Here is a 27,878-nt window from a genome sequence, read left to right on the forward strand (position 1 = left end):
CACTGACCCAATTTGGTCTCATCACCTGTGATCCCTGAGCATCTCTAAATTAGCCTTGGAAACCTCAAGCCACAGAGTTTGACCAGCACTGTATCTGGGCCCTCTCATTGAGCACTGAATGTTTGACTGAGAATCATTAGGCTCCATCACTGCATGGGAGACCCCATATAAACCAAACAGAAACAAAGTTAATTTGGGGGCTGATGCAGCTTGGAGGATGTTCCTTGCTCCATGTATTAGGAAGATTGTTAGGCTAAAAAGCTAACAAGAAGAGCAAGATCAGAAGTAGGACAAAGAGATTTAGAAAATAAAACAAATAAGGAGTATTTGACTCTAAATAATCAGGAAAAATTAAAAGTAATGAAAATGTGGTAGTAATGTTTTTTTTGGGGGGTGCTTGCTCTGTCGGTAATGATGCATTTTAGCACCTCCACTATGGTGACAATTAGATTTACTAGCCATGGAACCTGGAAGACTTTTATCCCCATCAGATAGTTCACTAAATCTATACCCCCCACTTAACAAAGTAAACTATTTGGGTGGAAATTCTTAATTACTACTCTTCTGATTTTCAGTTTGAAATTTCTATGTGACGTTTTTCTAGGAATATTAAAGTCTTTTCATAATTAGTTGTCAGATGATTTGCTTCTAATTCCTCACCTTGATTGTTCTGAAGGAGACCTGAATCTTATTTTCATTCTTTTGAGTCCCTTAACGTGAGTTTCTTATATTCCAGCTAGTCAGAAGTTTTGTTTCACATTATTTTAAACATTTCTTGGTAAATGTGACGATTTTTGAATGCAGCAGTATATTTATTTCATTTTCTAAGATGATCTTATTTAAACTTCACAGAATCCTAAATCACATGTTTTATTAACTCAGCTTCTAATATTTTAAATTAATGGATGTCATAAAACTGTCAGGAGGACAGAGATTTGCATTAGCACGTGTGAACCAAACTAATAATATTTCTAAATTAATTTGTAGAGATGGAGTGGGGGGACCTTGTGCGATATTGATGGAAATGATTGCAATACAATACTGCTGGTGGGTTGTGTGGAGTTTGTATTCTTCTATCATTGACAGTCTTGTCGATCACAGTATACCATATATGTTTGAGTATAAGCCACTCCCCTCCTAAAACAGGGAAACCTAAAAACAGGGAAAGCAGTGACTCCAGTATAAGGTAAGGTGGAAAATGCAGCAGCAGTAAATTTCAAAAATAAAAATATATACCGAAAACAATTACAATAGTTGAGGAATCAGGTTAAATGTTTTTCAATATTTATTGCTAAAGAAAACCTGTAAACTAGCAACAATAACTTTAAAACTTTAAATAGAGTGAAGAAAACCGTAGCTTAACAGGTAACCAAGCTAAATCACAAAGGTTAAATCCTTCAAAATGGATTCTTCCTCCTAATTATCTGTATGTCCAAACAGAGCTTCAGCTGTATCTGATGTGAGGGCATCAGCATAGACATTGTCATCATCACTGAGTTCGCAGATCATCACTGCTGTCATACAAAACACAGAATATTATGGGTAAAATAGTTGAGTGGCATCCAGTTCAGTTCAGCCGCCTAACTCTTCAGCTCAGCCTCCACTTGTAGACTGAGCTGAAGCACCATCCCCTCCAGCAGACTGCAGAAGACAACTGGACACTACGTGCACCACCACCACCCACCACCACCCATCACTGCCGCAGCCACCACGAGTTTGGTTGGTTTTTTTTGGGGGGGTGGGGGGAAACGGCTTATACACGAGTATATATACTAAGTCTAAGTAAAATTAAGTAATTTTACTCGAGTTTTAGATGATTTTCTTATTTGATTTTGACCCAGTAATTCCTACATTTATTTTTTAAAATTCATTAAAGCACTGATTTACAAAGTTATTTATTGTTGAATTTTAGATGTACAGTGTTCCAGCATCTATTGCCCCCACCTGTGTCAATCTCCCTTCATCAATATTCCCAGAGTTTATCCCATACCCCCTGCCATCTTGACCTTTATAAGTTTGTTTGGTCTCACAATTTCAATACTGTAAACTCTCTGGTTTGGACATTTAGGTCTGTCATTCATTTAACACCACCAATGTACCTGAATTTCCTTGACCCTTGTCTTCCATTGTGTCTCATCTGTCTCTATTGTCCCTCTCCTCCACTCTTTTTCTTTTCTTGGGAGCTGAGAGTGATCTAGGCACCACCACCACCCACCTTTAATGATCTGATAGTTTTTAAGGTGGTTTCCCTTCTATTCCCTTGGCTTGTAAGCACTGCAGCTACTCTCAGGGATTCCTTTGGTCTCATTTTCATTTCCTTGAGTTATACTTTGTTCCTTCTTTGCCTTTATGAGAGTAAGTTAGAAAAAAAATTGAAGCCCATGGGATTATATATTTTAATATTTGTATATGTTTGTACATATTTCTGTTTAGTGTATACTAAACATGTTAAAAAGTATTTCATATTATACTTGCAAATGATAGTTTTGATGTTCATGGGATAGTTGTATACATATATATTCTTAAATTTTTTTGTTTTTGTTTTTGGGCCACACCCATTTGATGCTCAGGGGTTACTCCTGGCTATGCACTCAGAAATCCCCCCTGGCTTGGGACACCGGGGGATCGAACTGCGGTCCGTCCTACGCTAGTGCTTGCAAGGCAGACACCTTACCTCTAGCGCCACCTTCTCGGCCCCTATTCTTAAATATTTTGCTCAGTGGTTGTACCAGGCTCTGCTTCTGCCAGAAGTTTGGGAGCTTAACTGTTAGTTTAACTTCTTTCCTATTTATATAATTTTTAGGTTGTCTTTATTTGGTTTTGACCTGGTAATTTCTTTTTGTTTGTTTTTTTTTTTTTTTGGTTTGTTTTATTTGGGGGCCACACCTGGTGACTCTCAGGGGTTACTCCTGACTATGCACTCAGAAATCGCTCCTGGCTTGGGGACCATATGGGATGCTGGGGATTGAACCCAGGTATGTCTTGGGTCAGCCACATGCAAGTCAAGAGCCCTACTGCTGTGCTATCTCTCCAGCCCCTGACCTGGTAATTTCTTAAGGCTGCTTCCCATATATCTTCCTCTGCCACATGCATTGCAACCACTTTGAAGTTAGTCCTTTTGTTTTCTGTCTCAAATGTTTTTAGTATAATTAAGAAGAATAGAAGTGTTTTACTTAAATTTTTCTAATTACATGATTTCTTAGCAGACAACATACTGTCTTGGACCATGTATATAACTATGTACATCATACATAATTAACGTAAGTTGGAACAGAATAGTTTCATACTCCTGTGTGTTCCCAGAGATTGATACAAGCAATGTCGAACCACCACCACTTGTACTATACAAGTGAACCATACCACCATTCTTCACTCGTTTTTCTACATTTTTGTAGGAAATAGTGCTAAATATTCTTGTTTATTTATACATATATTTTATGTCTAGAACAGAAAAAATTGCCCAATTCAGTTATGACCTCTATAGAGGAGGTTGTAAAAATGAAAGGGAGAAATGTCTACGAAATATTAAGTAAAACAGGCCACATAATGAAATGGTGTTGACAATGGTGTTCATTTTTTGTGGCCTAATATGCATACCCAAATAAATTTAAAGCAGAAAGCTTGTATTTAAAAAAAGCTCCCATTCCCACCAAAAAAGATTCCTTTATCCCTTCTCCATCTGTATTCCCTTTCCTTCTGACAAATTTTTTTAAAAAGCACTATTTGACCACCCAGGTCATTAAGTTTCCAACCTCCCTGAATCCTTCCTCTTGGTAGGTACCAATAATTTTCTTAATGTTGCTTAGTACAATTAAGTGGTAGAATTATAGGAAAAAACTACATTGAAAGAAAATTTGTGTCCCCCCCCAAAAAAAAAATTATTAAGGGGCTGGAGAGAGAGTATAATGATAGGGCTTCTGCTTAGCAAGCACCTGACCTAGGGCCAATGGCGATTCAAATCCCAGCATCCCATCGGGTCCCCCGAGCCTGACAGGAACAATTTCTGAGTGTAGAATCAGGAGTAACCCCTAAGCACTGCTGGGATCCAAAAACCAAAAAAAAAAAAGAATTGTGACATTGGCATATCTCACAGTGGGTCTAATATCATAGTCTGAAAGTCAATAACTAAACTGTACTATGTAAAAAAAAAAAAAGGCACTGTTTGAATTATTATGGGACTATACCTAGTGATGCAGGTAGAGGACAGGGCCATATTAGAACCTAGGACCTCAAACCTGCAAGATGTGAACCATATCCTTTGTCCTATGAAACTGTAATGCTGTGAGAATATTGGGGGAAGAAGTATTTGTAATATATTTCTTGTTTTTTTTGTTTTGTTTTGTTTTGTTTTTGGATCACATCCGGTGACGCTCAGGGGTTATTCCTGGCTATGCGCTCAGAAGTCACTCCTGGCTTGGGGGACCATATGGGACGCCGGGGGATCTAACCGCGGTCCGCCCTAGGTTAGCACTGGCAAGGCAGACACCTTACCTCTAGTGCCACTACGCCGGCCCCAGTAATATATCTCTTAATCTCTTAATCAGCTGTAAGAAATGACAGTATTTTTGTGAACCACTAATTAGTGTCATTATCCATCTATCACATCATACAAGTCAAGAACTTTATTTTATCTTTGACATCTTCCTTATCCTCACTTCTCATATCCAGGTGATGGTGTCTATGTATCTCTTACTTCATTTCATATATTAACTTCAGGTTTCAACATAATTTATCTGTAATTTTGCACATTTCCTTCACTAGTATACCTATTCCCATTTATTCATTGATGAAGCTTACATTGAGAGATCCATAACCTTTTAGTCTGGATATTTGGTGTGCTTCATGACATCTAAATTATTTCTTAGAATTCAATTATTAGGTTTTGAAAAATAAAATTAAAGTAAAACTGGAATCAGTTTTAATAGATTTGACTTCCTAAAATATTTAAAAAGTATTTGTCTTGAAGCTATATTTATGTCTCTTTAAAACCCTCAATTTTCTTATAACTGATTTGCACATAGTGATGAGCACGAATATTAATATGTCTTCATCATTGTCTGGTTTTTTAGATCCCATCCTTGAGCACATAGTTAAGACCTACTTCAGTGGTATGAAACCCGTTTCATAGAGATGTGAAATAAAAATTAAAAGAATTCACGTTTGTAGGTTTTCATTTTATTTTATTTTATTTGCTGGTGATAGTGATTGATGGCTGTGGTTATAGTTATAGCATGGAGCATAAACCCACAAATTTACCTGTTACACGAATGCATTTGCTCCCTATCTGAACTACTCACACTGCCCTCTATAGTAGTTTGGACAGAGGCATCAATTCAGGCAATGTGTATGAGACCCAGGCACCTCTTTGGCCATTTTTGTTAACCAGGCCAATAGTCATGCAAGAACCCAGACATTCAATGCAGCTTTGGGCTCTGTAGTGTTGAGAATACCTGAGTTTCTAGGTGTTGCTCTGGGGACCAAATGGCTCTAGGAAACGAGCCCAGGGTAGGATATCGTAACTGCTATATTAGCTTTCTGCTCTTTGTTATATTTTTAAAACACTTTAAAAAATATCCATTCACTAACCTTACTTTTCATTGCTACTTTTATAGAGTGAGTCATTGAGTCTTACGTTAGTAATAATGAATTTGCTTTACTCTCTTTCCTTTGATCTTGCAGGTTTTTGATTGGTCAGGGAGCACACGTAGGAGCAGTTAACAGTGAAGGGGACACTCCTTTAGATATTGCTGAGGAAGAGGCGATGGAAGAGCTACTTCAAAATGAAGTTAATCGGCAAGGTAATAGAAAAGCGACTTATATGCTTAAACTGATCTAGAAAGTATCTGATATTAGAACTTGTTGACATTAAAGGACAGTCATGAGTTGAGTGAGGGAATAAAATCAGCTTATTAAACAATAATCTCGGTTCTCAACTCTGAAGCTTTTAAAAATAGTTTTGTTTGTTTGTTTGTTTTTGGTTTTTGAGGCCACACCCGTTAGGTGCTCAGGGGTTCCTCCTGGCTAAGTGCTCAGAAATTGCTCCTGGCTAGGGGCCGCCATATGGGACGCTGGGGGATTGAACCGTGGTCCTTCCTTGGCTAGCGCTTGCAAGGCAGACACTTTACCTCTAGCGCCACCTCACCGACCCCTAAAAATAGTTTTAATGTTGAGCCTGGGGTGAAATATCAGGGAAGGCACTTGAATTGCAAGGCTGATGAGGGATCAATTCCTGGTACCACATAAGGTGCTTTGAGCAGGTTCAGGAATGAACCTTGAGCACCATCTCAGGCATGGCAAAAATATATAAATATATATATCATATATATATAAATACATATATTTTGGGGTTCTTGAGGCTACACCCGGCGGCTCTCAGGTTATTCCTGTCTGCACTCAGAAATCACTCTGGTAGGCTCGGAAGACCAGATGTGGGGATCCCATGTTAGCCACATACAAGGCAAATGCCCTACCTACTGTGCCCACTGTGCTATTATATGACCTCACCCCATTATATTTTAATGTTACAAGAAGAATCATAGCAGTAGGATCAAATATAAAAACTACATTCTTTGGGCCTGAGAGATAAGTCTAAAAGTACTTGCCTTGCACAGGGCTGACCTGGCACCTCATATGTCTTCCATGCTCTCCAGGAGTAATCTCTGTGCAGAGAGCAAGAAGTAAATTCTGAGAACAACTGAATATAGCCCAAAAAGAAAATTTTAAAAACTACTCTCTTTACTTGTTAGGTGCTATTTAAGATAAATGTAAATAAGCTGAGGGAATAAATCATGTGGACCTGGGGAAATCCAACTTGATATAGCCAATTTATATAATTGGGAGGGTACCTGGAATATTGAGGAAAAATACAAGTAGACTAGTCTGCGGGATCATGCAGGGAAATGAAGGCTGGAAAGCAAGGTACCATTTTAGCAAAGATCATGGCTCTACAAGAACTTGGGCATTTCTGGGTGAAATGGAGAGCTTATTAGGGAGTGAGGTAGAGGAGGGATATAATCTGGCTGATTAGGTAAGAATTTATGTAAAATTTTGTAGAGAAAAAAACTCTCTTTGATGGATAAGAATAGCAGTGGCAGAATTGATAGATGGAATGATGAGAAGAACTTGGATTTGGGATGTATTTTGTATTATCATTTCTCTGTATATGGCAACATATGCCTTACTAATTTTTTATTATACTAAATTTTGTTTTACTATCTTTTGTTTAAAATGCTTCCAGTATAGTTGATGGATTATGGGGCAGTTTAATGAATTGTAACATTTTCTTTCTGTCAGACCAGAGATGAAGAAAAGAAAAGAAAAATTCCTGGAATTGATTTCTCTATTCCAAGGAAAAATCTGAATAGAACCAAATTTTATTGGTATGAATTTTAAGTAATCTCTGTTCCATAGTTTCACAAGAAATATTGAAATCAACTTCAAATAAAAATACATAGATTGATGAATACAGGCTAGTTGAAAGGAGCATAAAGTATAGTCAGGAATCAGAAAGTAAGAATATAAAGTATAAACTGGGAAAAATAATGGAATGGTCACCATAACTAGCGTGCAAATTTGCCTAGAAGCAACTTGGCAAGTAGAATAATGAAGTAGAAGACCATAAAACTATCAACATCAACTAGAAAAAAAGTTTTATTTTTTTTAAGAAGCATGTTTGATTGATGATAAAATGATGAAAATAAACATTTGTCAGCTGGCAGCACTCTAAACGATTTTGTAGAGAGAAATGTAACATGCACACAGAATCACAAAAGTTAAGACACTTAAGTATGGGTATTTTTTATCCTAGTAACAATACAAAGGAGACCCCTTTATCCAAGTCTCTATGAAAAATGCTGTTTTTCCTGTAAGCAGTTGAGAAGTAATATTGTATTAGTTCGGAGAAGACCTGAGGCCTACTTAGGACTCCTTTGCATTTAATAGAAATAGACTAAAGAACTGAGAGATTGTACAGCTGTCAGGTGCATGTGTAGCATGAGTTTGTTTTAGGTTTTATTCCTCGCACTATATGGACCCCTGAGAATTCTAAGTCCAACCCTGGAGGCCCCTGAGCACTTTTCAGGTGGTCTGGATTTTCTGACACCATAGGGCCCAAGCTATATCACAATCTCTGGTTCTCCACTGAACCAACAACCTCATTTGCCCAGAAGTACAGATGAGCAGTGATATGATTGATAATCCTTCAATAACAATATTGCAAACTATGGTGTCTAAAAGGAAAAAAGAGAGAGAAGAAAAATATCTGCCATAGAGGCAGGTGGGGGGGGGGAAAGGGGGCAATGGTGATGGAAATGTGAATGGTACTATACATTATATGATGGATACTCAACCATCAACATCTTTAAAACTGTGTAAAAAACTATTTTAAACAACCTTGTTAAAAAGAGAAGCAGAATCATAAGACTTTTAGAATTAATATTGATAGTACACAAAGTATTGTTTACTTCTGGCCTGTTCTTAACACATAATTTAATCTTCACAAGACCTCTTTGGTGACAGTACTTTTTATCACTCCTACCTTACATATCTATAAATAGTAGAAATTATTTTTATTAGTATAGATTGTCGTGCCAAAGACTAATAGAACTAGTAAGTGGCATAAGTTGAAACCTCAGGTCTAGATTGAGTATCTATATCTTTAATTCGTTATGTAAATTAAAGATGTTTGGACTTTCTCAGCCGCTAGTCAAAACACTGAATTAAAATAAGTATTGTGGCCCAAGAGAAAGTAGTATAAGGGTTAAGGCATGTTTCCTACACTAGTTTGAGCCTCAGCACCATCAATAACCTTGAGCACAGAACCAGAGTAGTTTTCTGAGCATTGCTGGATATGATACAAGATGCTGGGATTGAGTCTGGGCCATCTGTGTGCATTGCTAGCACCCTCCCCACTGTATTATTCTCTCCAGCCCTGGCTTTAATGTTTTTTAAATAATGAAGTCAAGTAGGGTTTGCCAGAACTTCAAAACTTCATTTTTAAGAATGAAAAGAAGAGATAATAGTAAGGAAAGAGACAGAGAGATAATCCAGGGGGTAAAATTATGTGCCTTGTATGTGGCTGACCCTGGTTTGAACCCTGACACTATAACCCAAGTATAGAGTCAGGAATAAACCTGTGTTCCACCAAGTGTGGCCTAGAAACGCTAAGCACCATCATCCCCCAAAAAGGGAAAAAGTAGTTTGTTGGGGGTTTTTTTGTTTTTTTTTTTTTAAGTTTAGTTTTGTTTTGGAGCCACACTTGACAGTGCTTAGGTCTTACTCTCTTGACTCTGCTCAGGACTCACTTCTGGCAAGCTCAAAGGGTGGTGTTGGGGTTCAAACCCAAGTCAGATTTGTGTAAGGCAAGCATACTATTTGCTTTGGCCCCAAGAATGTGTGAGTTCTTTTTTTTTTTTTTTTTTTTTTACATTTTATTCTTTTTCACAGAGGTATCATCTATATAATAGTAAGTTTGTTTCTATACTGACAGCATAATAAAGTACTTTTGACAGTCCATTTGTTTTTTGTATGCATACCAGTATATGCCCTCTTATTCAATCTGTTGAGCTTATTGAAAGAAAGAACTAAGTGTTCTGTTCCTCTTTGAGTTTTCCTCAACACAGCCTGACACTGTACTTATTAAATTCTTTTAAATAAGTGAGCATCTATGTAACTTGTTCTGTGAGTTTGGTGTGGTAAATTTTACCATTACGGTATGTATGGTAACCTTTAAATGAAAAGTGGAATTCTAAGTTGAATTGTCCAGCAAACATTTGTATCTACTAGGTTAGTTTAGAAAATTAGTCATGTAAGTAGAGTAGATAAAACTTCTAGGCTTAATTACATAGGATTGTTTAAGAAACTTGGGTGGGATAGAGAAGTTGGTTACTCCTGCTCTGTTCTCATGAGTGACCCCTTGTGGTGCTCAGAGGATCAAATTGGGATTGGCTGTATGCAAGGCAACTTGCATTCCCTTTGTACTGTATTTATTCCAAAAAAAATTTTTTTAAGATCAGAGTACATTGGATGTACACAAAAACTAACTTTACCAATAATTATTTGGTTCTATACAAAAGTACAGGAGGTTAGCATTGTCCTTTAATGCATTGGTCCTGTTGGAATCCACTGCATAGCATAGAACCTGGGAGTTACTTCTTAGCATGGAGCCTTAATTTAGGTGCTGGGTGGAGCCCAGAACAGTCAAGAAGATAAAAAGAAAGCCTAAATAATAATGTGAGATAAAAATGAACTGGTAGATGGCCGGAGAGATAGTAAGCAGATCAAGCACTTATCTTGCACATACCTGATCCACATTCAATTTCAGGCACCACATATGGCCCCAAAACCCCATCAGAAGTTATTTCTAAAGCATTAATTTAGTAGTGAACCTTGAGCATAAACAGGTTTGGCCACAAAACCTAAAAAAAGACAATTAATTAGTAAAGAGGGCAAATGAAACAGGTACAGCATTCTAAGCTTTATTTAACCAGCTTATTTGAAAACAGCCATTATTTAGATTTATTTTTAATTTATTCTTTTTTAAATATATTTAAGCACCATGATTACAAATATGTTTATAGTTGATTTTCCGTTATAAATTCACTGAAACTACCTTCCCACTACCAGTGCCCCCATCTCTCTACTCTACCCCCTGCTTGTATTCAAAATAGGCATCCTCTATCTCTCACTACCATTTTCATGGTAGTTGTTAGTGTAATTATATCTCTAAATGAAATCGCCACTCTTTGTAGTAAGCTCCATATCATGGGGCTGGTCCTTCCAGCCCTCATCTCTATTGTCTCTGGGCATTATTACAATAATGTCTTTATTTTTCTTAAATCCCATGGATGAATGAGACTATTCTGTGTCTACTCTCTCCCTCTGACTTATTTCATTCAGCATAAGTATTCATATCCATCCATGTGTAGGAAAATTTCATGAATTCATTTTTCCAGATAACTTTCATAGTATTCCATTGTGTACATGTAACACAGTTTCTTTAGTCACTCGTCTGTTGTCAAGCATTTGGGTTGTTTTCAGATTCTGGCTATTGTAAATAGGTATGAAGAAGGTAGAGTCCAAAAATTTATCCATTTCTTTCATTTTCTTATGTTTTGTGGCATAGAGTTTCTTAAAGTAGTCTCTGATTGCCTTTTGAATCTCTGTAGTATCTGTAGTGATCTCCCACCTCTGATTTCTAATTTGGTTTACTATCTTTCAGTTTCTTTGTGAGTTTTGCTAGTGGTTTATCAATCTTGTTTAATTTTTCAAAGAACCAAATTTTGTTTTCATTGATCTTTTGGATTGTTTTTGGAGTTCCACTTAATTGATTTCTGCTCTTAGCTTTGTTATTTCCTTCTGTCTACCTATATTTGGTTTATTTTGTTGATCATTTTCTAATTTTATAAGCTGTCACTAAGCTATTTATGTAGGTCCCTTTTTCCTTCCTGATGTATTCTTGCAAAGCTATAATTTTTCTCTTAGTACCACTTTTGCTGTGTCCCACAAAATCTGATAAATTGTGTCTTCATTTCATTTGCATTTGTTTCCAGGAATCTTTTGATTTTTTGTTTTTGGTTTTTGGGTCATAGTAAAGTATAAAATTATTAAAAATTGTTCATTTTTTTACTATATGAACACTGGAACTGATATAAATAGTTTAATATTAAAATCAAGCATAGGTCATGCTAAATTAGAATAGAATTGATTAGTAGATTTTCTTTTTCTTAATTTTTCTTTTCTTTTCTTTCTTTTTTTTTGGGGGGGGGGTCACACCCAGCTGTGCTCAGGGTTACTCCTGGTTCTACGTTCAGAAATTGCTTCTGGCAGGCTCGAGGTATCATATGGGATGCCAGGATTTGAACCACCGTCCTTCTGCATGCAAGGCAAATACCCTGCCTTCATGCTATCTCTCCAGCCCCCATCAACAGATTTTCTTAGAATAAAATAAAGTTCATCATGTCATAAATTTTTTCTCTTTCTTTTCTTTTTATATTTTTTTTTCAAATTCCATGTCATAAATTTTTGTTTCATGCTTTCTGCTTGGTAATACAAAGATATTGACAACTATATTTTACAAATCACTGTAGTTTTTTTGTTTGTTTTTTGTTTTGTTTTGTTTTGGGGTCATACCCAGCAGTGCTCAGGGGTTACTCTGGCTCTATGCTCAGAAATTGCCCCGACAGGCTTGGGGAACCATATGGGATGCTGGGATTCTAATCACCATCCTTCTGCATGCAAGGCAAATGCCCTACCTTCATGCTATCTCTCTGGCCCTTGATTTTCTTTTTGATTTCATCTCTGACCCACTGGTTATTCAGTAGTTAGCTGTTTAATTTCCGGTGTTAAAGTTTTTCTTCTGTGTTCTTTTGTACTTCATTTCTAATTTCAATGCCTTGTGATCTGAGACGGTAGTCTGTACAGTTTCTATTCTCTTGATTTTATGGAGGTATGTTTTATGGATCAGCATGTGCATTAAGAGTATATATACAGTTTTGGGGAATGGAGTGCCCTATATATATCTACTAGTTTGTTTGTTTTTTGAATGTTTCTTATTGTGAATTTCATGTTTCATTTTTTAAAAACTGGAGGCCATACTAGTGTTTGGGGGGATGAAGGTAGGAAGAAAGGGCTAGGCCAGAGGGTAAAGAAATTCTGCATTTATTGGTGATAATGCGCCAAGTTCATCCCAACATGGATTTCATAGTCCCCCAGAGATAAATGACCCTTAAAAATTGTATACCACTTCTTCAACCTGATCTTGTTCCAAAGGGTATAAGTCTGGATCATGATCAGCTTCTTAAGGTCCCTTAATGGTGTCATCCCTGTTGCATTTGACTGGAACTTTCTTACCCAGATGGTTGTTACACACCACCTTGATCATCCTGTTCACAGTTGCAGGCTGCAGGGGACGAAAGGACTCAAGTCACCTGGAATCTTTTTAAAAATAGAATTTTGCTTAGTTTTTTGTTTAAATTTACAATATTTTAAATAATTTCATTTACCAGATAGAAGGAACATTTTTCACCAAAAAAATTAAAAGTTATTTTTAATTTGCCAGGTGTTGATATTGAAGCAGCTCGCAAAGAAGAAGAACGAATAATGCTTCGTGATGCAAGGCAGTGGTTAAATAGTGGTCATATAAATGATGTCAGACATGCCAAATCTGGAGGTACTGCACTTCATGTGGCAGCTGCTAAAGGCTATACAGAAGTTCTGAAGTAAGTACTGTCTTTTACTGCCTCTTTTCTAGTTTGGCTTATTTTCTAAACATTGTCACTTGTAATGGTTATAGAAACTATTTTGAAATAACTTATAAAAATTAGTTAATGCCTGTGCGGGAGGTAGGTAACATTTTTTTGAAGAATCATTTGGATATTTATAACATTCACATGCCATTCAGTACAGGCAAACAGGCTGTAAGCAGCTGCCAAAGGTTATATGTCAGTCCTATCACATACCAGAGCCTGACTACATGATTTTACATGCCTTATATGGACCATGGGCCCTACTTTCCCCACCCCTATTTTGCAGGAAGAAAGAGAAACATATTGCTTTTTTTCTAAAGCTCTTTCACTTTCAAATTTGGATTGTTCTGCTCTTTACTTTATTTATGATTTTTCTACAGGTTAATTTTAAGTGCTAGACAACTGTTTTATATTATTTTATGTCAATAAATTATTATAGTCATTTTCAGATTCAGAGTTGGTTAACTACGTACTGAAACTAAAGTAATGTATGTGCAGACATATTAATCACAATCTGAAAACATGATTCCTAATGACTTAATAATTTATCAAAAATTTTGTGTAACTTGTCTAAAATTACAGATAAAGGGCCGAAACGGTGGCATAAGGGTTAAGGCGTCTGCCTTGCCCTTGCTGGCCTAGGACAGACCTTGGATGGTACCCTGGCGTCCCATATGAAACCCCAAGCCAGGAGCAATTTCTGAACGCATAGGCAGGAGTAACGCCTGAGCATTGATGTGGCTGAAAATCCTAAAAGAAAAAAAAAAATAATAAAATTATAGATGAACTTATTTTTTATATAGTAAAGTATAAAATTATTAAAAATTGTTTATACTATATGAACACTGGAACTTGGGTCACGCTAAATAGAATAAATAAAGTTCATCATGTCATAAATTTTTGTTTCATGTTATCTATTTGGTAATGCAAAGATATTGACAACTATATTTTACAAATCACTGTAGTTTTTTGTTTTTGTTTTGGGTTCATACCCAGCAGCATTCAGAGGTTACTCCTGACTCTACGGTCAGAAATCGCTCCTGGCAGGCTCGGGGGACCATATGGGATGCTGGGATTTGAACCACTGTCCTTTTGAATGCAAGGCAAATGCCTTACCTCCATGCTATCTCTCTGGCCCCGTATCAATCCTTCTTATTTTCTCTTGTGAAGAGAGTTTTTTGTTTTGTTTTGTTTTGTTTTTTGGGCCACACCTGGTGGTGCTCAGGGGTTATTCCTGGCTGTCTGCTCAGAAATAGCTCCTGGTAGGCACAGGGGACCATATGGGACACTGGGATTCAAACCAACCACCTTTGGTCTGGGATCAGCTACTTGCAAGGCAAACACCGCTGTGCTATTTCTCCGGGCCCTTGTGAAGAGGTTTTAATGAGTCATTTTTAGATGAGTCAATCCTTAGTTATTCAAAAACTTAAAACTTTACCTAGAATATTAATTAGCTTTTATTTCCGTGCCCCTCTGCCATCTATTTCTCTAAAACCTAGAGATCACATTAGTGAGTCATATTAGTGACTCACTAATTTTAGGTGCCAACAAAAATTTTTAATTAATAATTGAAAATACAAATACAAAATGCAATACATTTTTATTGCATATGCTTAGGTAGAACAGCTTTTTCATAAACAGAATAGTAGATTTCACTTAATAATAGATTTCTAGTCTGCTTCCAAGTATTAGGATATTTAGCTACTTAAAATTCTTCTAAGATTTTTCGGGGACCACGATAAATTTTAAATTCTTCAGTTTAACATATATGGCTTTCATATAATAACTGACTCCTTTAAAACTAAGCTTCAAAATACGTTGCTTCACAGGCATACATTATTCCATATGACACACACAAAATTTGTATTTATATAGAATTTCCTCTTGATGCCTTAATGTTTGTGCTTGTTTCTGCCTATATACCTGCTTACACTATCTGTTCAGCTTGGCGGCAAATTTTTTTCAATTTTTGGACTCATATAATACACCTAAGCCTTTAAAAAATAAAATAAAACTCAATCTCGTGGGTCAGAGCTGTAATATAGTAGGTAGGGAGGGTTTTTGTCTTCTATAAGAGCAATTCTTGTTCTTATCCCTTATACACCTAGATGGGATCCCTCTAATCCCATATCCCTCTGGCCCATCAGAACCATCAGAAGTGATTCCTGAGTGCAGAGTTAGGAGTAACCCCTAAGCATTTTCAGGTGTGGCCCCAAAACTAAATAGACAAACCAAAAAACACAACTCAGCCTTATTCATAAGTGCAAATAAAGCTATGGTGAAAACAGTTGGGAGGAGTTTGGGCTATATCCAGCAACACTTGGTTTACTTCTAGCTCTGTACTGAGAAATCACTCCTAGCAGGCACTTGAGGATCAAACTCAGGTCCATCCCAGGTTGGCCACCTGCAAAGCAAACTCCCTACTGCTGAGCTATTGCTCTGGCCCACGAGAACTATCAGTTTTTATCATACTGGCAAATCAAAATATTTGGCAAACTTTGTTGGCCAAGCTGTGAAAAATCACATAACTAATGAAGTGTAAGTGACAATTGAGTGAAAATTCTTTCAAAGAAACAGATATTTGGCTAAGTACTTCTACCTCTAGGAATTTTTTTTTAATTTATTTACTGGTAGTCTCACATAGGAAATAAGTTATGTGCTGACAGCTTTGTTCTATTAGGGGAATAGTTGAATAAATTAATATATATCTATTCACAGAAATACTCCAATAATTAGGGAATATATGCTGTCCAGGTAGTAGTCCTAGATTTGACCCCCAGTACAATATAGTTCCCTGAAACAATGATGAAGTCCCCTGAGCAACAAGCGGGGAGCTACCCCCAACACTGCCAGGTGTGTTCCCAAAATAAAGCCAGTAGCAACAACCCCCCCCCCCCACAGTATATAGATGCAGAAAAAATATGAGGATATATATATTGTCAAAACCAGGTACAGTAATATGCATCCTTTATGTTTATTAAAAGACTTTCTTGTGTTTGCTTATTTATGCACAAACTCTGTAAGTATCCATGTTTGGTTAATTCGATACCCAAATATTAGGATATTGTGGAGAGGAGAAATTGGCTGATGTTTGTCAATATAAACTATTATATATTGTCAGAATCTAAACTACTATCTAGATTCAACGCAATCCCTATCCAGAGACAGACATTAAATTTTTTTATTTAAAGAAGCATGATTTGCAAAGTTACTGGAAGTTGTTGTAGGTATACACACTATGATATCAGCATGATATCACCAGTGTTCCCAAAATCCATCATCACTCATTTCCATTCCCAACCCTTGCCTGCCACCCTGACAGGCATATTATAAAGTTCACTGGTGGCAGCTTTGACCTTATATTTTTAGTGTTGTTGAGTCTTTGGATTTATAGCTATACCACTATTCCACATCACCAGTGAAACTGAAGCCCTGAGCCTTGTTCCCTCATTACTTCCCTTTCTCACCTTCTTCCTTCCCTCTTGATTTTTTTTCCTTCAGTCTGCTTTTCCTTAAGTTCTGGGGCCAAGAGTGATATAGGCACCCCCCACCTTTGACATCATTATGTTTTTTCATCCAGTTATTCTATATACCACATACATGAGATTATCATTTTTGTTTTTCTTCTTCTGGCTTCAGTCAGCATGGTATCTTTGATTTCTAACCAGGTTGTAGTCAGTTCCATTGTCCTTACACCGGCATGAGTATCCTGTTGTGTGTACAATATATGTGTGTGTGCACACACATATTACATACCTACACACATATATATACATATATTTATACCATGATTTCATAATCCACTGTAGTTTTATTTATTTGTAGACCCCTAGGCTGATTACGTTTTTTAGCTATTCATTGCAGCAGTGAATAATGGTGTGTATATGTCCTTTTGAATGAATGTTTTTCAGTCCTAGGAGTAGATAGCTAAAAGTAGACTTATAGCAGCTCAATTCTAAGTGTACTGAGAACTCTTCATACCATTTTCCACAGGTTTTGAATCAGACAACAGTCCCATCAGTAGTGGATGAAAGTTCTTTTTTCACCTCATCCCAATCAGCACAGATTGTTCTTGCTGTTTTTTGATATGTGCCATTCTCACTAGAGTGAGATGATCTCATTATCTTTCTTGATTTGGATCTCCCTAATAAGTGATGCTGAGCACTTTTTTTTATATACCTATGATCTACTTGTCTTCTTTTGTGAAGTGTTTGTTCAGTTCCTCTCCCTATTTTTGAATAGAATTTGTACATTCTTTTTGTTGTTGTTCTTTATATGCAGCCTTTATCTAAAGTCTTGAATGCAAATATTTTTCCCCATTATGTTAGCTATCTTAGTTTTTAACTGTGTTTCTTTTGCTGTGCAGCTTATTTTTGATTTTGTTGCCTTTGCCAGTGATATCAGATCACTAAACATATCTTTGATACCCAAAACTTAGAGCATTCTTTCTATATATTTTCTTCAGTGTACATTATAGTTTCTGGTCACATCTCAAAGTCTTTGATCCACTTTGAATTGGACTTTTATAAGGCAGAGATATGAATCAAACTTTAATTGCCAGCACATTGTTATCCAGTTTTCTCAGCAACATTTGTTGGAGAGGCTACCTTTATTCCATTTCATTTTCTAGGTTTCTATATCAAAAATTAATCCCGTATATATAGAGTTTTGTTGTTGTGTGTTTTGATTTATTGATCAGAGAGCCTATTTTTATTCCAGTACCATGCAATTTTGATCACTATAGTTTTTTAATATAGTTCCAAATTAGGCAATGAGATGCTTCTGCATTGCTTATTTTCTAATAAGGCTTTGACTATTTGTGGTATCTTCGGATTCAATGAAAACTTTATTATTAACTGTTCTAGATTCTTGAAGAATGTAGTCTGAATATGTTTGGGTATTGCATTTGGTAGGATTTCATTTTAATAGTATCGATTCTTCCAAATCACAAACCTGGACTGATTTTCCATTTTAGAGTAAATGAACGTGAAAGGAATCTATAGATAATCCCATGACAATATATTCCGAGCATAGAGAAACCCTGTATCTCTTAGGCCAAGGGGATTCCCGTTTTGGATGACCCCAATATTTACTGTGCCTATGCGGGGCGGGGGGGGGAGACAAAAAACATTAAATAATCCTTTTTTATTTTTATTTTAATTTTTTATTATTTTTATCTAGTTTTTGTCGAGTTCTTTGTTTTGGGGTAGATATTGAAGTAATTGTCCATTTTTTTAATTATATATTTACTTTTTCTTTCTTCTTTTCTCTTCTTCCTCTTTGTGCCTTGTCATACTTCCTATCTCAAGACCATGCAACTATGTGGTGCATATTTTTATTGCTGCAGTGCTCACTGGATATCTTATTTGATTCCTCTTTTTGAACTGTTGTGGTGTTTCACCTTCTTTTCCCCTTCGTCCCTCAATCCAAGGATGAGAGCCTCTAACAGGGGTCCTCAAACTTTTTAAACGGGGCCAGTTCACTGTCCCTCAGACCATTGGAGGGTCTGACTATAGTAAAAACAAAACTTATGAACGAATTCTTATGCACACTGCATACATCTTATTTTGCAATGAAGAAACAAAATAGATACTTTCTAGTCCCGCCTCCCAATTAGAGGGAGCAGTAATGGAGGCACCAAAACCAAACAGTTATAAGACCACTAAGTAATAAACTAGACACAGAAGGGATCACGCATTCTAGCAGCCCCTTGGGGGCGGGGAGAGTGGAGGATATGGGAGGCAGGATGGAAGCGGTTGTTGGGAGGACAATTCGGTGGTGGGAATTCCCCTGATTCAATGTAAATATGTACCTGGAAAATACTATGAACGATATGTAAGCCACTATAATTAAAACAAAAATTATATTAAAAAAAGATACTCTTCTGTCTGTCTTAAGTGATTTAAAACTATCATAGTATAGATATCCCATGTCCTTTGTTAAGTTGATTCCTAGATACTTGATGTTTTGGGAAACTATTTAAAATGGGATGAATGCCTCAATCTCTTGATTCATTTTTGTATGTATGAATACAACCAATTTTTCTGTATTGCTTTTGAAATTGGCTACTTTGCTGTATTAGTTTATTGTTTCTAGAAACATTTTTGTGGACTTTTTAGGATTTTCCTGTAGATTATCACATTATTTGTAAATAGTGATCATCTGACAACTTCCTTTTCCAATTTGTATTTGATTTTTGTTGTTGTTGTTGTTGTATTTTTCTTTTGCCTAATTGTTATAGCCAGGTCTTCTAATACAATGAATAAAAGTGGAGATAGATAGTGGATAACCATACCTTGTGCTGATCTTAGGAAATACGTTTTGTTTTCACCATTAAGAATGATACTGTGAGAAAGTTCCATCAACCCGATTTTGTTGTGTTTTTTTTTAAATAGTTTTTATTGTGAATTATCAATCTGAATTACAATCTTTCACAGTTATATTTAAGGTACATAGTGACAGTGAATTAGGGCCATTCCCACCACCAGTGCTTTCCTCCCTCTACCCCGTTTCCAGCGTGCATCACATACCATCCCCTTTGCCCCCTGAACTGCTAATATAACAGGTCCCCTTTGTGTATAGCTTGTTGTAGATTAGGTTTTCTTTATTCTGTTGTCGTTGACATTGGGTTTGGTGTTTAGGTCTGTTCATTTTATATTTCCACTCAATGTTCATGTGATTGTTTGCTCCTGGTACCATCCACATTTCCCCCCCCTCAGTTTTTTTTTTTTTTTTTTTTTTGTTTTTGGGCCACACCCTTCGGTGCTCAGGGGTTACTCCTGGCTGTCTGCTCAGAAATAGCTCCTGGCAGGCACGGGGGACCATATGGGACACCGGGATTCAAACCAACCACCTTTGGTCCTGGATCGGCTGCTTGCAAGGCAAAAGCCGCTGTGCTATCTCTCCGGGCCCAACCCCCCTCAATTTTTGAGGCAAAATAAGATGATTCAAGTTCTGTGGCTCTGTTGGGGTGGGGGAAGCTGGGGGAACCCATCTAGAAGCTATAAATATAGATTTAAAAGAAAGAAAAAAAAAAACTAAAACAAGCAATGAGGAAAAAAACACAACTAAAAAAGAACAACAACAAAGCAGCAACACCAAGAGGGGGGCTGGTGTGGCAAGGTTTGGGGTTTGTTTGTGTGTGTGTGTTAGCATAGGCACAGTAAGTGTTTGGTGTGTGTGTGTTTGTGTGTGTTAGCATAGGCACAGTAAGTGTTGAAGATACTAGAAAGGGAATTCCCTTTTGTGTGTGTGTGTTTAGCATAGGCACAGTTAGTGTTTGGTGTGTGTGTGTGTTAGCATAGGCACAGTAAGTGTTGGGGATATTAGAAAGGGAATTCCCGTGTGTGTGTGTGTGTGTGTGTGTGTGTGTGTGTTAGCATAGGAACAGTAAGTGTTGGGGATATTAGAAAGGGAATTCCTGTGTGTGTGTGTGTGTGTGTGTGTGTGTGTGTGTGTGTGTGTGTGTGTGTGTGTGTGTGTGTTAGCATAGGCACAGTAAGTGTTGGGGATATTAGAAAGGGAATTCCCTTGCCTAAGAGATTCAAAGTTAAACCCTTGAAGCATCCTATCTTGGGAAAAACTACAGACCCTGGACAAACTCATTGTCGAACCCCAATGTCTTTTTATGGTGCCAGGAAATGTTCTGCTTAGTGTGGCTATCAAAATCAGTCCTCTGTAATTAGAGATCCTGGTATTTGCACAGGTCATAGGACAAAGACTAGGATAGGCTTAATGGATCCAGAGATTCTGCTCCATCAAGATTGTTGTAGTTATTCTTTCGTAATTAGTGATCTTGATTTTTGCCAAATCCTAGGACAGAGTATAGGATAGTCTTTATGGTTCAAGAAGTTCTGCTCAGTAGCAATTGTCAAAATCAGACCTCTGGAATTAAAGATCGTGGTTTTTGCACAAGTCCTAAGTGCACGCCTAGGCTAGGGTCTTTCTTTTTGATCCCAGGAAAAGTTCTGCTCAGTCAGTTGTCAAAGTCAGTTTTCTGTAGTTAGTGATCTTGGTCTTTGCACAGATCCAAGGACAGAATGTCTTTTCTTCTGGCTGTTTTATCAACTTGTTGCAAATTGGTGCTAGAGAGGTATTAGGCAGATTCTTGGTGCTGTTGCAGGGAACAGTGTAGGTTTTACAGTTGAGATCTGGGGTTTAAGGTTGGACGGTTGCAGTGTTACAGCTCTTTTAGAATTTGTCCAGCAGGCCTTCTGGTCTCCACCGGAAGCCCCCCCCCAAAGAAAACAAAAACAAAAACAAAACAAAACAAAAAGGTTGGACGGTCACTTTCTGATCACATGGAGTCTACGGTAAGTTGAGTCCCCATGACAAATGTTCAGGATGGGAGGCACAGCTTATAAAACTTATGGGTTCTTCTCCCTAGTAGATAAGAGCTTGTATCTATATGTAAGATTTCCCCCCTTTTTTTAAGTATGCCTATGCAAAAGGGAACAGTGCCATATTATATTGCTGGTGCATTTGGGGGTAAGAATGACAGGCTATACGGTCTCTGTTCCCTGTTTTTGACCTTAGTTTTTTTACCAAGCAAGACATTTTTTCTAAAATTGTATACAAGCAGAACCAAAACAAGTGAAATTAAATATATATATAAATGAATAAATAAAGATAAAAAGTTTGAAAATTAATAAATAAAAAAGATGGAGGAGGCTACCTACACCTTTGGAAATAAACACACTAAGAGGTATAACTATTGAGGTATTAAACATACAAGGAAAATAGAGATATCCGCATTAAGTCTTTTGAGATATTCTGGGTGGGGGTGAGATCCAGGGCACATTTTTATCCCACACCGTGGTCTTACTGAGTTTTAGAAATGGTTTGCAGCAGTAAGGGATCAGGTCGTATCTTTGAACTGAGGGTCCTTCGGGAGCTGAATTCGGTAGCCTGCAACAGTCCACATTTGGGACGGTGGTGAGAAGAAAGGCCACATAGAATGAGTCATCAGGAATGGTGGTTGTAGCTTCTTGCCAGGCCTGAGATGACATAGAGCGTGTCTTTTTGCTTTGGGAGTTAGATGATGGAGGTTGGGGCAGGAGGTCAGTCTCGGCACCTAATGAGTTACGAACTGAGGGTAAAGTGTTGTGGGTTTTTATTATGAATGTGTGTTGGATATTGTCAAAAGCTTTTTCTGCATCAACTAATATAATTAAATAGTTCTTTCCTTTTATTAATATAGTTAATTATTTTAATTGAATTGAACTATCCCTTGCATCCTGGTATGAATCACACTGAATCAAGTTGTTATGTTGATGTTACTTTTTGTTAGCTAAAATTTTGTTAATGATTTTTCCGTTGGTTTTCATCAGGGATATTGGTCTGTAATTTTCTTTACTAGAAATTTCTCTGCTTTCGGCATTAGTGTAATGTTAGCTTCATAGGAGGAATTAGGAAGGATGCTTGCTTGTATCTTTGATGTTTTAGAATTTCTTAAGAAGTAATTAAAGGAGTAAAAGGCAGTAAATCTTCTCTGAAGCTTTGATAGAACTCACCTGGATCAGGACTTTTGTTTTGGGGGAGATTGTTAATTATGATTTCAATTTCCGTACTTATGATTGCCCTTTGTAGACTTTCTACTTCCTCTTTGTTCAACTTTGTGAGATTATATGTATCTAAATTCATTTCTTCTAAGTTTTTCAGCTTATAGCTTCAAGTTGTTCATAGTAATCTCTGATTACATTTTAAATTACTGAAGGGTTCATTGTAGTCTCTCCCCTTTCATCTCCAATTCAATTTATTTGAACATTTTTTCTTTTTTTTCTTATGAATTTAGATAAAGGCTTATCTATCATGTTTGTTCTTTTGAAGAACCAATTCTTTATTTTTGTGATTATTTTAATTGCTTTCTTTGCTTCCATGTTGTTGATTTCTGCTCTTATTTTTTACTATTTTTCTCTTATGTTTTGGATTTATTTGTTGTTCCTTCTCCATGTTTTGTGATGTATAAACACAAACTGGTTTTTGATTTGGACTTTGTTTTTATTTTTTGTTTGTTTTTGTTTTTGGGTCACTCCCAGCGGCACGTAGGGGTTACTCCTGTATCTGTGCTCACAGGAATCTAACCAGAGTTTGTCTGGAGTTGGCGAGTGCAAGGCAACACTACCACTGTGCCATAGCTACAGCCCCTTTATTTTTCTTTTTATTTAAAATATTTTTATTATAACACCATGATTTCCCAAGTTGTTTTAAATATAATTTTTCAGGCATTAAATGTCAAACACCTGTGCCACTACAAGTCTGATTTTCCCTTCACCAGTGTACCCAATCTCATACCACCATAGCCTGCCTCCATGCAAGTGCAAACACATTTACTTCGTATTGTTACAACACAATAGCAAATGGGATTATCAAAGATGAATCGGTTTGAGATAGTTATTATAGCTCTCTGTGGTGAAGACAGTGTCTAAGGGTTGACTGGGCTGTGATTGGTACTAGTTCAGCCTTCTGTATTTAGGGTCACTGAAGTTGGTAGATTTCTGTGTAACTTTCCTGTCAGATTTCTTTTCTGTAGTATTACTGTACTGACTGACACCACTATGTAATTTTAAGGTATGGCTACATGGTACAGAGCCTATAGATTTGAAACAGTTTTGTGGCTTGGCAGTTTTTATTGTTCAGTTGTGGAATTAGGCTGTTTCTGTTAAAGGGTATCAGGTGTGGCTCTGAGCTGCTGTGGCTTCAGGCAGAAAGGGAAGTCTGTTCCCATCCTTCTGAGAAGGCCCCAGAAGTAATCATCGTGGACCAGATTACCTGGGAAAAGTCAGTGGCCATTATTTTCTTCTGGAGGTTGATGAAGGAGCTGGGCCATTTTTCTGTTCGGAAGGTGGCATGTGTGGCTAGAGGCTATTGGATTTGTACTTTTGGGGGGTCGAGTGTGGTGTTCAGGCCACACTGGCGCTGGCGCTCAGGGGTTACTCCTGGCTCTGAGTTCAGAAATTTCTCCTGGCAGGCCCAGGGGATCATACGGGATGCTGGGGATCGAACCTGGGTCTGTCACGGGTTGGAGTACACAAGGCAAATGACCTACTGCTGTGCTGTCACTCCAACCCCAGGTTTTGGGTTTTGACTTTTTTTCTTTATTCCTATTGTAGGGCCTATATTGCTACGAATATTCTCATACAGCATTTGCTGTATTCCACAGAGTCTGATGGTTTATATCTTCACTTGTCATAAGTTTCAAGGAATCTTTTTATTTCTTCCTTAGTTTCCTCTTTGATCCAGTTGTTGTTTAGTAGAATTTTATTAACCTTCCACATGTTAGACTTTTTCTTTGGTCTGAGAAAGAGCTTTGTACAATTTCCAAAGTACCTACCAGAATTTTGCTGTTTCTAAAATTACAGTGATTACACTAATGTGCACCTGTGGGGTTACAAACTAATTATGGGACATTAGTATAGCACTCATCAGGGATTGCTGCAGCTCTCACACATGAAATTGTCAGAGATCACCCTTTCTGGTCATAGACACTCACCAAAGTTCATAGTTGTGATGCTCACTGGGAATCACACCCCTTCCTGATGCAAATCAAAATCACTGTAGTACCAGGGATCACAGACAGCAGAGCTGCCAGCATCATTCTCAGCATACATGGTGACACCTCTTGTTACCCTTCTTGTTTGTTTGTTTGATTGTTTTGGTTTCTGGGCCACACCCTGTAGCGCTCTTGGGTTACTCCTGACTGCACTCAAAATTTGCTTCTGACAGGCTCGAGGGACCATGTGGGATGCTGGGAATCGAATTCTGAATGACCCAAACCATTCTTTTTGTAAGACAGACTGTCTAAACTAAGGGGCTAGTAATCAATCTGTGGTTTTTTTTTTCAGTGCTCATCTGCAGATAGGTGAAAATGAAGTAAAAATGATGAGAGGGATTTACTAAATACAGATTGACAAAGCCCATAGAAATCTGTAGAACTGAAGATTTTTGTTTTTTAGCAAGTTTGTATACAAGTGGTTATGTAACAAAGATTAAAATACTTTGTTCAGGTGTAAGGGATTAGTTTTTGAAATAAAAATCAATAAAGGGTTATATGTTAGTTATTACTACCACCTCCTGTAGGTAAAGGAAGCCCTTCTCAAGCTCAACATCTTGGAAAGTAAGTCAACCAGATTTCATGAGCTTTGTGTGTGGAGTTGTGCTATATGCAGTTTATAGACCCAATTTTTGCTCTCTGATTTCAATATTTAAATAAAGAGTGGTCTCAACATAGAGTTAGAAGGGCATGCTAACATCATTTATGCAATTCTGCATTGTATTAAAGTGTTGTATTAAAAGTTTTCCAGCTTTGTTGATGTTTAAAGTATCTGCTTTTTTATTGCTGCAGAAAAGTAGCCTCAACCTATGAACATGTATGTTTTGCTTGATTTTGTTCCTAACAGATTGTTTTGTAAAAAATTTCCATGCTGCATCATAGACTCAAAAATTTCACAAACCAGTTCCTGAGCTTCTGAGCTGCAGGATAACAAAAACACTGTTAAGCTTGTTTCATTCCAAAATACTTGTAGAATACATTTAACCTAATGTGCTATTTCATAAGGATACCTGCAGACATTCCCTGCAGTAAGTCTATTTAACATAAATATAATCTGAAAGGTTCTTTTTTAATCTGACGCTCAAAATGTATAGGCTTTGGTGTGAAATTTTTTATTGCAGGACACATTAACAGGAATTAATCTCACATGAAACCATATGACTTTAAAATCATTGGGAATTATAGCTGGAATGCATTGTGACAGTAACTCAAGATCCTTTTTGTCTGTGTGTGTTTTTCTTTTTTCTTTTTTCTTTTTCTTTTGAGCTTTATCACTCAATAAAGCTTCATTGATAAAGCTTTATCGAGTAACAAAGCTCTCCCAAAATTAGTCTGTTTAACATCATTGAGCATTTTTAAAAATAATATCTTTAGGTACCATGCGTATAAACATGTTTGTAGTTGGGTTTTAGTTATTAAAAAAATGAACATCTCACCTTCATCACTGCAATCTTCCCACCACCAATGCCCCCCATCTACCACCTCCTCACCCCCTGCCTGTGTTGGAGACAGGCATTCTATTTCTCTCACTCACTACCATTGTCATGACAGTTCTAAGTGTAGTTATTTCTCTAACTGCACTCACCACTCTTTGTGTGTGGGGGTGGAGTTTTTGTCTGTCTTTTCCCCCAATTTATTTATTGAGGGAAAGAGCAATTTGAACTAAGAAATAAAGCATACTGCAAAATTTTAACTTGCATGGTATAAAAGCTACTGTGTCTACTAATTATGAGATCAAAATCATTAATCCATGATAATTTCTTTAGACTTTTAATACAGGCAGGTTATGATGTTAATATTAAAGACTATGATGGCTGGACACCTCTTCATGCTGCAGCTCATTGGGGTAAAGAAGAAGCCTGTCGAATTTTAGTGGATAATCTTTGTGATATGGATATGGTCAACAAAGTGGTAGGTTTTTAAAAATTATATTTTAGTAATTTATCTTTTAAAAATATAATGTATCTTTACTGTCAACAAATATAAATGATATTGTGTTAATGTGGTCAATTGATTTTAAGCAGTTTTTTACATAGCTCAAATTTATTTGGCCTTATAGAAGGATTATTATTCTTTAAATAATCCTTTGATTATGCATCTAGTCATTTTGAGTATTTCTGCAATTTATGTTCTTGGGAAATTGAAAATTCTGTTTTATGGTAATAATTTAAATATTTAGAAATTATCTTTTTGAAACTGCATCATTGTACTTATTGTATTTGTTTTGATTCATCAAGAACTCTGCATTGCACTTAAGATTTGAAACATGTATGAAAGTGTATTTCTAATTCTCTAGAGTTACTCTTAGTAGCTTGTATAGTGGTTTAGGTAAGATGGCTGATGAGAAAAGTAATGTTTTAAGTCAGATAAAATCAACTTGTTTCAATATTTTATCTAGTTTTTCAGATGAGAAAAGTTAAGTGAGGCAAATGATTTACTAGTACCCAATTAGGGAGAAAGAAAGAAGGTGCAAGTGTCGCAGAAATGTTTTTCACATATTATGAATAGATTCAGTATATTTTATTTCTTACCAGATTAGAATTTTTCCTTCTGGTACCTGGTGAGTATCATCAGATTAGTTATCAATGTCATTTGTTTTGGTACTAGTTACAGTCCACTCCATGTAGATGATAAGAAGCCATTTCTGTTGCAACGCTTCAAAATATGTCTCCTCTTTACAATTAAGTACCCCCTTGAATTCCATTTTTATTCATTTTATAGGGGATGTTACTTAACAGTGGTTCCTAAATTATCTCATCTTAATTTGAATGGGACCATCTAATATAATATAATTGTGTCCATTTATGCTGTTACTGGTATAGTTTCTCTAGTAACTACAATTTTAAACTGCTAAACGAAGAGAGAAATGATACTATATATCCAGGAATTGGCCATAGAAAAGTGCTTTTTCTTTCCGTACTGTGCTGATAATGGGCTCATACTGTGAAACAGTTCTCCAGATAAGGCATTAGAAGAGAACTTTTTGGGGAATCACTGGGGGAGTCTGAACATTGGACTTCCAGGTCATCATATGCAAGGCATATTATGTTAGTTAAATATGCTTGTGCATAGGAATTTACCTT

The 27,878-nt window shown here is 36.8% G+C and overlaps 1 protein-coding gene, 1 non-coding gene and 1 pseudogene across 2 annotated transcripts in view; 2 read left to right on the forward strand and 1 right to left on the reverse strand.

Moving 5' to 3' along the window:
* The window catches only part of PPP1R12A (protein phosphatase 1 regulatory subunit 12A), a 125,128-nt gene that overhangs the window by 44,569 nt on the left and 52,681 nt on the right, over nucleotides 1-27,878 (forward strand). The window contains exons 3-5 of the mRNA XM_049783366.1: nucleotides 5,680-5,798; nucleotides 13,058-13,217; nucleotides 26,562-26,706. Of these exons, the coding sequence (XP_049639323.1) occupies nucleotides 5,680-5,798; nucleotides 13,058-13,217; nucleotides 26,562-26,706 (424 nt within the window). The remainder of the gene's footprint in view (nucleotides 1-5,679; nucleotides 5,799-13,057; nucleotides 13,218-26,561; nucleotides 26,707-27,878) is intronic.
* LOC126022660 (ubiquitin-like protein 5) lies at nucleotides 12,658-12,880 on the reverse strand (annotated as a pseudogene).
* LOC126023775 (U7 small nuclear RNA) lies at nucleotides 21,419-21,480 on the forward strand. Its single transcript, XR_007500838.1, has one exon. It is a non-coding gene; the product is annotated as a U7 small nuclear RNA (small nuclear RNA).

The sequence above is a fragment of the Suncus etruscus genome, chromosome 11 (assembly GCF_024139225.1).
Source record: "Suncus etruscus isolate mSunEtr1 chromosome 11, mSunEtr1.pri.cur, whole genome shotgun sequence".
NCBI lineage: Eukaryota > Metazoa > Chordata > Mammalia > Eulipotyphla > Soricidae > Suncus > Suncus etruscus.